This window comes from Aquarana catesbeiana, linkage group LG06 (genome assembly GCF_042186555.1).
Source record: "Aquarana catesbeiana isolate 2022-GZ linkage group LG06, ASM4218655v1, whole genome shotgun sequence".
In the NCBI taxonomy this organism is placed as follows: Eukaryota; Metazoa; Chordata; class Amphibia; order Anura; family Ranidae; genus Aquarana; species Aquarana catesbeiana.
This window is the reverse complement of record NC_133329.1, coordinates 314,005,640-314,019,527: the sequence shown is the minus strand read 5'-3', so window position 1 is coordinate 314,019,527 and position 13,888 is coordinate 314,005,640. Positions and strand designations below refer to the sequence as shown.

Genomic DNA, 13,888 nt, shown 5'->3' with positions numbered 1-13,888 from the left:
TAATCCCGGGGTGAAGTTTGGGTGGCCAAGGATAGGAAATAGAGGCGAGCTTTTTGTTGTGAGGGAGGTCTGCATGGCTGTTTGGTGGCTATGTCTCAGGGTGGTACCTATTGAAAGGTGTGACCTCAATTTAGGTGGGAGGGCATCAAAACACCATAGTGCACTCTTTAGAGGTATCAGTGTTTGGGACTGTTCCAGTTGGACCCAAAGTTTAAATGTTTTATTTCTCCTCCAGTCCAGTATTCGCCCTAGGTGAGAGGCAAGGTAATATTGACGAATGTCAGGTAATGCTAGTCCCCCCTCTCTTTTGGGAAGCGTGAGCTGTGAATGTTTCAAGCGGGGCTTTTTATGAGCCCACACAAATCTGGTGAAAAGGGATTGGACCTGCTTGAAGAATGAGGATGGGATATGAATGGGTAATGCTTGGATCAGGTAGGTAAATTTAGGTAGAACGCACATTTTCAAAAGATTACATCTCCCGAACCAGGAGTGAAAACCTGTGTTCCACTTTTCTAACAATATCCGGGTTTTAATCAGCAAGGGTGGGAAGTTCAGTTCAAACGTTCGTGACAGGTCAGAGGGAATCTTTGTGCCTAAATATGTTAGGGCTGTATTCGTCCACTTAAAGTTGAAGTTAGACTGCAAGACCCTCAGTGTCGGGGGGGGGGGTATAGAAATGCCCATTGCTTCTGACTTTGAGAAGTTTATCTTTAAGTGAGACATGGCTCCATAGGTTTTAAATTCTTGCATGAGGTTTGGCAGAGAGATTCTTGGGTTGGTTAGGGAGAATAATAGATCATCCGCATATGCGGAAATTTTGCAGTGGGAGTCACCTATTTGAAGCCCTGTTATGTCTGGGTTTGCTCTAATAGTGCATAAAAAAGGTTCCAAGGACAGGGCAAATAGTAGGGGGGAAAGGGGACAGCCTTGTCTAGTGCCGTTAGCAATAGAAAAGGGGCTTGATAGCACACCATTAACTTTTACTTGGGCTGAGGGGTTGGAATAAATATTTCGGATCCATGTCAGCATCCTGTCTCCTAAGCCGATATGGCGGAGAACTGAAAACATGTAGTTCCAGCTCACCCTGTCAAAAGCTTTTTCAGCATCGGTGTTCACAAATATACAGGGGGTCTTGTTCTCGTTTGCTACATGGATAAGATTAAGGGCTTTGATGGTGTTGTCCCTTGCCTCTCTGGAGGGAATGAACCCAACCTGGTCCAGGTGTATTAGGTTTTGGAGATGTTGTGCCAGTCTAGTGGCAATTATTTTGGAGAATAACTTTAGATCCAAATTTAAGAGGGAAATGGGTCTATAGCTTCCGCATGCGCTCGGGTCCTTCCCATCTTTATAAATCAGAGAAATATGGGCTTTAAGAGTCTCACTCGGGAACCTAGCTTCTTCTCCTAGGGCATTAAAAAAAGCTACTAATCGTGGGCCTAAAATGGGGAGAAAGACTTTATAGTATTGAGCAGTGTAACCATCTGGTCCTGGGGCCTTGCCTACTTTCATAGATTTCACTGCTGACTGGAGTTCCTCCAAAGTTATTGGTTCATCTAAGATCTCCTGGGTTTCAGCCGAAAGGGATGGGAGCTGTGAGTCTGAAATGTATTTTTCTACAGTTGCTCGTTCGCTAGGGGAGCTGGGGAGATTATATAAGTTGGAGTAAAAGTCTCCAAATTCTTTGGATATTTGCTTTGGGGTAGTGGCTCTTTGGTCATCAGGGCCGATTATTTGTGGGATATAAGCTGCTGATTTAAGTTCTTTCACAGATCTGGCCAATAGTTTCCCGCATTTGTCTCCCGATTCATAGGAGAGTTTGCGGCAAAACTGAAGGGCCGCTTTTGCCTTGTAGCGTAATAGGTCTGTTATTTGTGTACGTAGCGTCATCAACTGCGCCTCCAGGTCCTGAGTGGGTGTTTGTTTGTGTTGTATTTCTACTGAGGCCAAAGCTGCGAGTAATTTAGTGATTTGTTCATTTCTTTTTCTCTTTATGGACGCCCCGTGTTTAATGAGAACTCCCCGCAGGACACACTTGTGAGCCTCCCATAATATTCCGGGGTCGCATCCCTGAGTATCATTCTCCCGGAAGTAGAGATCAAGCTCTTTGGTTACATCCTCCAGTACCTCGGGAATTTGTAGAAGACTCTCGTTCAGGCGCCAAAACAGGGATCTGGGTGAGGGCCAGTCTGTGAGGATGTATGTGAGGAAAATGGGAGCGTGGTCAGACCATGTGATCTGACCTATTGATGAGGAGCTCACAAGGTGTAACTGGTCGTGGGGCATCAAGAAAAGGTCGATTCTGGAATACACCTTGTGTGGGGGAGAGAAGAAGGAGTAGTCTCTTTCCCCTGAATGCTGGAGGCGCCACACATCGGTCAGCTGAGCACTATGTAAAGTCTGCATTATTCGTTTCCTGGCAGTGGGGGAGAAGGAGGAATTACCAGAAGATGTGTCTATTGAAGGGGTCAGAGGGACATTTAGGTCACCTCCCAAGAGTAGTTGGCCTTGTTTGTATTTTGTCAGTTTTTCTATTGTGCGTTTAAGGAATCTGTCCTGGTGTTCGTTCGGGGCGTACAGTGTAGCTAATGTGAACTGGTTCCCAGCAATCAAGCCCTTTACAAATATAAAACGCCCCTCGGGGTCTGCTAACATCTATTGAAATTCCCATGGTAGTTTGCTGGAGATCATTATGGAGACCCCCCTAGATTTAGATTGGGAGTTGGTTGAATGGTAAACATGGGTAAAAGATCTATTCTGCAGTATAGGGGATTTGTCTGTTTTAAAGTGGGTCTCCTGGATGAAGGCAATGTCAGTATGAGATTTTTTAAGGTCGCAGAGTAACATACGTCTCTTCTCCGGGGTGTTCAAGCCCCTGGCGTTAAGAGAGGTCACCGCAAGAGAATCTACCGCCATGTCTCGGGGTAAAAAAGGGGGTAATCTAATCCAGGAAGGGAAGGGAGGGGGGGAGGAAAGGTAGGAGTGAGTGGGAAAGAGACAGAACAGAACAGAAAGAAGAAGGAGGTAGGAGAAAAAGGTATATGAGGGTTTAGGTCAAATAAAACCCATATAACCAACTAAATAGGTGAGTCTTAATAACTTTCTTATGTATACAGAGCCGGAGCCCCGGCTGTACACAATGGCCTATGTGGGGAGTGGGTGGGCAATAACCTGTAGACAAGAGCCCAGAGCTCCCACCCACCCCGACATCCCATCGGTAGTAAGCAATGTAAAGGAAAATAAAAAACAGAATGCTAAAATTAACTCAGAAAATTAACATTGGACACCAGAAAACCTGTGTTCTCAACAGTAAGCTAGTGAATCGCTCATTTCTTCGTCACGCGCCCACTAGAAATTGTTTGTGGGAATATGACTGAAAATGAGCGCTCCTATGACCCCTTCAGCCTACATCCATAGACCGGGTTCCGTACTCATCTCGGGCAAGGCGGAGGAACCATCAGCCCACAGTGCAGTGGTATACATTTCTCCAGGTAACTATAACATCTAAACCAACATAACTGAGAGTTCACTTGACATTGAAGCAGATGACCGCATACTCTACAAACTGGTAAGATATCCTAATAAATTCTGTAGTTGAGAGTATAGGAGACGTCCATATATGGGGTGGTATAGGTATTAGGCTATGGTAGCTCTCCTGAACTCCTGCGCCCTGCACGGGGTGGCTCAAAACAGAGAGGATATCCTCCAGCGCAGTGAATGTACTGTTCATTGTGGTTGAGCCAAAATCACTGCACAACGTGACCCCAGTACAGCATGAGTTCCGCCATGAGGCTAACTGGGCAAAAAGGGGGTATGTCCGCGGTGGTGAATCAAAGTAAAGGGCAAGAAAAATGAGTAGGAGGGATTCACAGTAATGTCTTGTGGCGTACAAGGTGTACTGAGTCAGCCACATCGTTAGTGTGAGAGTATACAGGGGAGAGAAAAAACAATATGGGGTCTTGGAGATTAAGCAGCGGTAGATAGAAGACAGTCACATCTACTCACGTTTCCCGTATCTCATCTTGAGATAAAGAGCGGGGACGACGTCCATATCTTTGTTGTCTCTGTGGTTGAGGGACTTGTCCCTGTGAGGTGGTTATTCGTCCTGGCGCACGAGGGAGGTAATCCAGCCAGTTGGGGATGTTGATCGGGTCTGTTCCCAGGAAGGTGAAGAGCGCAGGCAGAGATTCCGGGGACCTCAGAAGGAATGACTTCTGGTCTTTGAGGAAGGTGACCGACAGCGGAAATCCCCAACGATAGGTGGCATTGCTGCGTCTGGCTAGGTCGAGTAGGGGTTTCAAGAGGGCGCGTCGGTGGAGAGTCGGTCTGGAGATGTCAGGTAGGATCTTCACTGTTGCGCCATCAAATTCTATATCTCCTGCTTCCCAGGCACCACGAGAAATGGCCTCCTTATGAATGTAGTGATGTAGTCGGCAGATCACATCGCGCGGTCTGGTAGGGTCTGACGGGCGAGGACCCAGGGCTCTATGGACTCGATCGATCTCCACACTCTCAGGCAGATGGTCCCCCGCCACTCTTTTGAAAATATCTGTGACAGTGGCTAGTAGGTCTGATGGGCCCGTTGCTTCCGGGAGGCCTCGGAGCCGCAGGTTGTTCCTACGGCTCCGGTCCTCCATTTCCTCCATGCGCAGCTGAAGGTCCACTGCGGCGCAAGCCCGGTCTTTGGATTCCAAAGAGGCCACTCTCTGCTCGAGGGTCACCAGAGAGGACTCTCCTGTTGTAAGACAGGAAGATAGGGATTGCATGTCTTGTTTAATTTCTTTCATCTCACGCTTATGTGCGGCCTCCACCTTTCCCACTAAGGCCTCGATATCCGCTCTTGTCGGGAGAGCCTGCAGGATTGCCTTTAACTCCGCGTCCGCCCTGAAGGTGACAGGAAGGGGGGTCATGTTCCCCCGAATCTCAGTAGACATGCCCGGGGAGCTTGGGTACACCACCGGGCTCCTTGATCCCTCTGAAGACTCTGGATCCATCAAAAGGGCTGGTGTCTGTGAGAGAGAGTCACGAGGTCCCGCCATCTTGGGGTCCGGGGAGCTGGGTTGCGATCTCCCAAAAAGTCTCTGGAAATCTCCTATAACAGGTGTGTTTGTAGCCGGGCTGGTTCTCTGTTTGTTCCTTCGGTTTGTTCGTCTCTTAGAAGAGAGCATTCTGCTTTAAAAAGAGCTGGAAATGCCGGGATGGGTGAGAGGTGGCCGGGAGCTCCTAGTGAACACAACTCCACTCGGCCATGTCCAGACCACGCCCTCCGTGTTTATGGATTTAAGCAGCCAGCCTGTATTCCTTCCCTTGTTCTTACCCCTTTTTGTTTGTTCAATGAGTCAATGACATATATGTAAGTATTTCACATTATCTTATGATATAATCAGGCTCCAAATTATACTGTAGATGCCTATACTATAATGAACTATGTATCTATTATACACATATACATTTATGTTACAGAGACAACAACAGTATACCCATTTATAAATCTCCCCTGAAGAAGGAAAAGTACACTTCAATGCGACTTTCCGAAACATGTCGGGATATATGCTGTGCAATTCAAGTAGAGTTTAACTCACTTTGAGCAACACCTTGAATTACCAGCCTTGGGTGATATATACATCTATATGTGTTAACCAACTTTGATGTTATTCATTGATGTACCGTTTGTATTGTATATGATCTTGAATTTTCTCTACAATTTTTTTTTTTTTTTTTTAAATATTTTTGTACAGTAATAAAGTTGGCATTATCCTTTCCTTTTATACTTACCTGCTTCCTATTCATTCTTCCCTGCCCTGTAAAGTCCAATGGGGCGTCCCTTGAGTGCAATTTTTTGCACTTCTTTTTCATACAAAGTTATTTAGGATGTTGGCAGGCCACTACACTATCAAATTCTTATAGTCTAAATTTCCTGTTATAATAGAGTTGATACGGGAGATCAAATGTGCATTTACCTCTTGAAACCTCATTTAAGAACTAGCTAGCATGCCCCAGCAGATCAGCAAGATTAGCCAAGTATTAGAGGAAGAATCTGAGGAAAGATTCTGAAAGAGTATTCTTGCACATTTCTCAGGAGCCTTAGTGGTCCAAGTACAAATAAGCGCAAGGATGTGAGTAAAGGTCAGGACCGGGCCAGTATCAACTAAGCATGTGCCTGAAATTGCATGTAGCTACCCAACAGGACACTTTGGATAAATTTTTTCTGAGGTACCCTTGCCGGGTTCAGCCTGGACACATGTGAACTTGTCCTCTGTGTCCCTAGCATGAGCTCCAAGTGGGAATCAATGTCCTCCACACAGACAAGCTGCAAAGTGAGGTCATCCAAGGAAGAGGAGCAGAGGAGACCAAAAGAAAACAGGGCACAAAGTCCACAATCTGCAGAAGTGGGAACAGCCATGTCAGAGGGCAGAGGTACACCAAAACTGCAGCTGCATGCAACCGTTTAAGAAAAAGAAGATTCCCTCTCCTGCCTCTGAGCTGCTGAAGAGAGGTAGTGAAGGCAGAGGACCGGGCACCTTGAACAACTGGCAATGAGCAGTGGTGGGAAGCAGTGGTTAAATAGGGAAAAAAGTTAGACATCCTAAAGAAACAGAATGCCTAGGACCCAACAGGTTCTTGCCCCAGGGAAGGCTCACAGAAATGGTTGATGGCAGTAAATCTCTTCATTTGGGAACCCAGCATTACACTGCTTGAGAACAGAGTACACTAGGACATGCTGACAAACAGCTCCTATGTATGTATTTTGTATGTATATTTAGCTGTCTGCCTGGAATTCAGCTTAAATAACTTACCTTTACAGCAGGTGATGAGACATATCTTTCCTTTCTTGAAGAGCTCTGGGCACTGATGGCATATGACACTTTTCAGTGTGTTGCACAGAGTGTCCCATGTGGCTTCTAATTTTATATATAATTCATTCAGTGATGTAGTGGCTGACAGAAGGGTGCAGCAAAGAACCAGGTAAGTGTCAGATACCAGCTGTGCCCAGAAGTCTTCACAAAATGTGACCAAGGCCAGCCATAGACGGAGCGATTGTCTTTCCTGCAAAAGAAAATTGCTCAATTTCGGGGACTTCTTCCCATTGAGCCATTGTGTTCTCCTGGCAGGAGAAGCTGTCTCCACTGGAAGAACACAGCGATTATCGCTAGCAGCTATAATAGATGCTAGCAATAATCACACATAAAATCCTACAGGTTGGTTGTACCCAAATTGATCAAGCCATCAACTTGGGTATATTCAGCCTGCCCATACAAGGTTCGAATTTCGGCTGGTTCAGTAGGGAACAATCTTTGGCTGGCTTTACTGCCCACCTTTTACAAGGTGGCTGCCATTTATTAGTATTTTTACTTCAGCAACAAGGTTGCTTTAAAATAGAACATAGAAAATGGCTAATAGGTAAAGAAGAGACTTTGTACGTTTCTTCAGCCTAAAAAACTCTTACCTACTAGCAATTTTTTTTCTTTGTTACATATTTAGGTTAGGAAGTAAAAAGATGCAAGTCTATCTAGTTCAAACAATAGAGGACAAAAAATAAAAATAGAAAACCTCAATATACACTTTCCTATACTCAAAGCTGATCCAGAGAAAGGCAAAAAAAAAAAAACCCTACAAAGTATGATCCAATTTGTTCCAGTGGGGGGAGGAAAGGATTCTTCCTGATCCCCCAGGAGGCAATCGGATTTTCCCTGGATCAACTACCCCTGGTGTTATTACCTAGAAATGTTTAAAAGAGAACTGGATACGAACAATCTACTGAGCTGTACAGAACTAGCTCTTGTGGGAGTCTTCCACATTTTCACAGCTCTTACTAGCGTCTACAAAATAGGGGATAGTTTTATGGCATTTTTATTATTAATTTTTTTTTTACTAGTAATGGTGGCGATCTGCAATTTTTATCGGAACTGGGACATTATGGAGGACAAGTCGGACAATTTTGACACATTTTTGAGACCATTGGCATTTTAACAGCGATCAGTGCTATAAAAATGTCACTGGCAGTGAAGGAGTTAACCACTAGGGGGCGATCAAGGGGTTAATGTGTTCCCTAACGTGTGTTCTAACTGAAGGGGGGAGGGGACTGTGTAGGGGAAGAGATAGATCGCTGTTCATACAGAGTATCAACAGACGATCTGTCACTTCTCCCCTAGGAGAACCGAAAACTGTGTGTTTACACACAAAGATCCTGGTTCTCCATGTGCCCCGAGCAATCGCGGGAGCCTGGTTTGTGATCGCGACCGCCTGGCACTCAGTGGGCGAGCGCGCCCCTAACGGCCACAGGGAAAAGCAACGTTACATAACGTTGTTTCGCCCAGCCGTGCCATTCTGCCGCAGTACAACTGCGGCGGCTGGTCGGCAAGTGGTTAAAGAATAATGTCACCTAAAAGTGCATCTTGTGTTCTGCTACAATTTAGAATCACGGCAGAATTGAGACCCTAACTACTTGCTGCAAAATCACGTACCTGTACGTCATTGATTTCAAGTGGTTGCACCGGAGTGATGCCTGTAGCTGCAGGCATCACCCTGGTACCAAAATGTTAAAAAGGAAGAAAAATTACTGGCAGTCCCTACTTCCTCCTATCTCAGCGCTATGGGTTTCAAATTTTACCAATAGAAGCAAACGGTTAAACAACCTTAAATTTAAATCACAATATATATCACTTTGTCAATATATATCTTAAACAACAGCCACTTAAAATATAGATACCAAACTCATAAATGACAAATCTTTCAAACTGTAAAATCAGATAAAAAAAAAATTCATAAAAGCGGCGCTTCAATCAGAAAAAAACTCTGATTAGCTAGCATATGTACAATGACACATACGAACATTAATTGCAAAATATTGAAAACTTAGTAGCAAAATAATAATAATAATAGATGGTGATAAAATAAAGTCCGTAGTGAATGAAGATGGTGGACCTAGAGTAATCTGCTGGTGAGTGCACCTTTCACCAAACTTCTCTCACTCACCAAAAAGATGAAATAATCAAGCATCAATTAACATCGGAATCTACATGGTCAACTCGGACAAGGCATGTGAAAGTTTTATGCAAGTATTGATTGATTTTTAATAGGATGAGCACAATAAAAAGTCAAATGGAACTGTCCTATGTGGAGTTTTTCTTCTCATGTTCCCAGATTTCCTGATTCCTGAGACTTTCTAGCGTGGATCTATCCGTGTATGTGGCAAGATACTGATGTTAATTGAGGCTTGATTATTTCATCTTTTTGTGAGTTTGAACCCCAGCGGTGTATGTGGAGCAGTTTGGAGGAGTTTGGTGAAAGGTGCACTCATCAGCAGATTACTTACTGAGATTACTGATTACCACCATCTTCATTCACTACGGACTTTCCTTTATCACCATCTAGTATTATCACCCTGGTACCGTTTTTTAGAGCCGACGGTTGGCTCTCTTGTAATAAAAACCAATGTGGCTAAGCAGCTGCTAAATTGTTATTACAAGCAATGGGGGGGGACGTTTCCTTATGAAGCTCATCCGGGCTCTCCAGTCCCACCGGGAGACACAAGCGAGACCCAAACAAAGCCGCAATCGGCTTTGATCAGATCTCGGCTATAGTAACCCAGAAGCAACGTCATGACATCACTTCTGGTTTACTTGGAAACGAATGGCGCTAGTTTTCAAAAATCAAAAGTATTAAAAAACGCAGATGGCGTTTTGAATGCTTTCAAAGTGCAGAGAAGGGGTTTGGGGCATTATAAAACCTTATAGTATCTGTCACAGGGATGTTTACATTCCTTGTGACAGCAATAAAAGTTAATTAAAAAAATTAAAGAGGCAGTGTAAAATTTTAAATAAATAAAAAAAAAAACAAAACGTTTACAGCACCCCATCCCTTCGTGTTTGCGCACAGAAGCGAATGCATATGTAAGTCGCACCCGCAAATGTAAACAGTGTTCAAACCACAGGTGAGGTATCAGCATGATGGTTAGAGCAAGAGCAATAATTCTACCACAAGACCTTCTCTTTAACTCCAAAGAGGTAACATGTAAAAAATGTTAAAGCGTCGCCTATGGAGATTTTTAAGTACCGTAGTTTGTCGCCATTTCACGAGCGTGCGCAATTTTAAAGCATGACATGTTGGGTATCTATTTACTCGGCGTAACATCATCTTTCACATATACAAAAATTGGCCTAACTTTAAGTTTTTTTAATTCATTAAAGTGTATTTTTTTTTCCAAAAAATTGCGTTTGAAAGACTGCTGCGCAAATACCGCGTGACATAAAATATTGCAAAGACTGCCATTTAATTCTCTAGGGTCTCTGCTAAAAATAATATATAACGTTTGGGGGTTTTAAGTCATTTTCTAGCAAAAAAATACTGATTTTAACAAATGTCAGAAAAAGCCCCTGTCTTCAAGAAAAATCTCTTTTTCTCCAGACGTAAACCGTGGCCCCCAAGCACTCTAATGACCTGAAAGTGAATAACTCAACAAACTGTGTACACTCAGGGCTGGTGCAAGGATTTTTGACACCCTAGGCGAAACCTCATTTTGCTTCCCCCCTGGCTCCAACCTTTTTGTCCTGCCCATGTAACCTACCTGACCACTACACTGACCTACCTGATTCCTACTTCCTGCAGTACTCACACTCCCTCCTCCTCATCTCCCACACACACAGTACGATGTAAATCAGAGGATCCATCCTCCTCCTTTCCGCTTCATCAACCATCTCATCAGGGCTCTCCCAAGCACTGGGTGGGCAGTTGTTTAGGAGTCCCCGCCAGTGCCATCCAGCAGCTCCTTGGTGTCCCCCGCCAGGAGGTCAGCTAACAGCCGCTACACCTCTGCCAATGCTCCCATGATCTCCGCAGAGCACCGCCTCGCCCCCTCCGTTGTACTCACACACGGCCTGTGTAAAGCACCAGAGGGACAGGCTGGAGCAAAGGAGTCCCGGGGCTGGCGCTGTCAGGTATTATGGTGAGGATATGTGACAGCGGGGAGCTCAGTGGGCCACATCGGGGGGATTGGGGGCACCTACAGCAGATGTGTTCCCAGGACAGCCAGCACTAAACAGGACTCACAGCGACCAGGAGAGGAGAGCCAGGAGAGGTCAGTACACGCCTGGGGCTTCACTGGGACAGGGGCCACGGCTGCGCCCTAGGTTGTAGTGCGCCCTAGGCGGCTGCCTAGTGGTAGCACCGGTGTCTTGCCGAGAAAGTTCCCTCGGCGGATAAGGACCCCCCCTGTACTGCGCAGGCGCAGCGCCTGCGCAGTACGAACTACCATGAGCCGCCGGAGATAGCCGAAGCTCAAAATCTTTAATCAGCTGTACACGGCGCCTGCGCCCTAGGTCCAGGTTCCTTCCCCACCATCCAAGTGGACCTAGAGGGGGAATAAAAAAGAGCCAAGCGAAGCGAGGCCGTGCCCGAAGCGTGGCGAGCGAAGCGAGCCCGCGAGGGGCCCACTTACAGGCGCCGTGTACAACTGATTTTCACCTATTCATCTTCGGCTATTTCCGCCGGATCCTACTGCACAGGCACTGTAGGGGGGTCCTTATCTGCCGAGCGGAACTTTCTCGGCAGAACACCGGCCCTGTGTACACTGCATGCACAGTACAATGTACACTCCTGGCATGTGCAGGAATGGAGTATGGTGCCGACACGGGTTCATTCCAGAGTTACATCATCGGTGGTCACAGAGAGGACAGGAGAAAATGGCTTCAACGTTGTATGTGTGAAATTATGATGTCATAGAAAATGCACCACAGACTGAAAGAGGCTTTATTCAACTGAATCCTTTTCTAACTCTCCACAGATTGTATGTTAATACTAAAAGTTTACATAGAAGTTACTACAAAGGCAGCCAGCTTGTACACCTTCCACATGCAGACACTATAGCTAAGAGGTGTGCCATGACTAGTCACTTCTATCAGGCATGCTCTTTTCTCTGGTCACTAAATATGAATGATCTGCTTTATTATAGACCTCATTTAATGAAATGATCGGAGCTGATATTGTAGAGCCCTTGTACACATGTCTGGTGCACCAGGGCCTTCATTTATACCTGTGGGGTCTTCCTGAGTGGCAGTATAGGTCGGTATGGCAGCACACTGCATAGAAGTGGCCCATACACACTACAGGTGGTGCTCTTACCTACTCTACCGGTGCCTCTCATACCACCGTCTGCCCCCTCAAAGTCCTCCTCCATCCGGAATTTAATCACGCTCTTCCAAAGATGTTCCGCCTCCCGCCACCGCCTATTGGTCGTTCCACGTGTTACGTAAACAGATTACTGGCACGTCATTAAGCGAGGACAGCGGAAGAACGTTGTGTCATACGTCCGACCAATCAGCGGCTGCAGTCATTCTGCCTATAGGAGAGCTGAAACAGATCCAATGTTTTTCTTCTCATCGCTGTTTCTATGACAATATGCGCCCTGGTAGTGAAAATGGAGAACATTGGCTTGTAATAGGAGGAATTGTCAGATCTAAACTCCATTACTAAAAAATTCCATACTAAAAAATTCCATACAATCAACTTCCAGCAAAAGCCAAGTCTTTGTCCAAGAGTCATCTCCCAAGATGAACGCTTATCTTTTATATGAATTTACACTCTAAGGGCCAGTTCACACCACATGCAGTCCAGTGCATTTTTTTTCTGCATCAAAAACGGGTGGAAAGAAGGTTATATGGCTTTCAATGGCATAGTTCACACCAGTGCTTGCAGTTCCGGTGCGTTCCTGTTCCAGAAAAAAAAAGTAGAACATGCTGCATTTTTCCTGCACTGGACTGTACTGGAATGCTGTAAAACGCATCAAAACTGCACTGGAGTGCACCTAAATGCACTGGAACACATTTGCTCTTATTTAAGGTTAAGAAAGAAGAGGGGGGAAAAAAAGCACTGGACTGCATTAAAAACGCACCAAAAACACATAAAAAATGCACTGGATCGCATCCGGACTGCGTTTCTATGGTGTGAACTGGCCCTAAGTGTTAGAAAAATGTCTCTGAAATCACGTTTAGAAGCGTCTGAGCATAAACTCATTCTATTGGCTAGAATATTCATTTAGGCTCCATGCACACTGGCGTTAAAATAACATTATAAAAACGCCAGTAGCTTTGCAGTGAGTTTTTTAGCCTTTTTGCAATAGCGTTTATTAGCGTTTTTCCGCTTTTTAAAAATTTTTTTTTTTTTTAATTGATCAAAAACGTTAAACAAACGCTGGTGAGCCACGTTTTTCAGAGTTTATCGACGTTTAGCGTTTTTTGTGGTCAGAAAAACGACTCCTGAACGTGATTTTATGGCGTTCAGAAAACAGCCGATAAACTCCACTGCTGATAAATATCCAAAAACGTCCATGTACACATAGGATAACATAGAGGGGAGTTTATGGGCTGTTAAAAAAAAAAAAAAAATCGGCCAAACTCCCAAAAACGGCCGTTTATGAGCTTCAGTGTACATGGAGCCTAATGCCGCGTACACACGACCAGACTTTCCGGAATCATTGCATTGGATATTCCGACCGTGTGTGGGCTACATCGGACTCTTTCTTTCGAAAATTCTGACGGACCTAGAAATAGAACATGTTTTTAAACTTTCCGACGGAATCAATACCTATCGGGAAAACCGCTCGTCTGTATGCTATTCCGACGGACCAAAAACGACGCAAGGGCAGCTATTGGCTACTGGCTATTGAACTTCCTTTTTCTAGTCCCTTCGTACGTGTTGTATGTCACTGCGTTCTAAATGATTGTACTTGGTGTGATCGTGTGTACGCAAGTCCGTTTCAGCGGAACTTCGTCAGAAAAACTGTTATGCCCCGTACACACGGTCGGACATTGATCGGACATTCCGACAACAAAATCCTAGGATTTTTTCTGACGGATGTTGGCTCAAACTTGTCTTGCATACAGACGGTCACACA

At 45.1% G+C, this 13,888-nt stretch overlaps 1 protein-coding gene across 2 annotated transcripts in view; it reads right to left on the bottom strand.

Moving 5' to 3' along the window:
* ASB1 (ankyrin repeat and SOCS box containing 1) overlaps positions 1-12,269 on the bottom strand; it is a 111,850-nt gene extending 99,581 nt beyond the window's left edge. For both annotated transcript variants that reach the window (XM_073633680.1, XM_073633681.1), the window contains exon 1: positions 12,118-12,269. In XM_073633680.1, coding sequence (XP_073489781.1) covers positions 12,118-12,172 — 55 coding nt within the window. In that variant the 5' untranslated portion in view covers positions 12,173-12,269. The remainder of the gene's footprint in view (positions 1-12,117) is intronic.
* Positions 12,270-13,888: the final 1,619 nt, after the last annotated feature.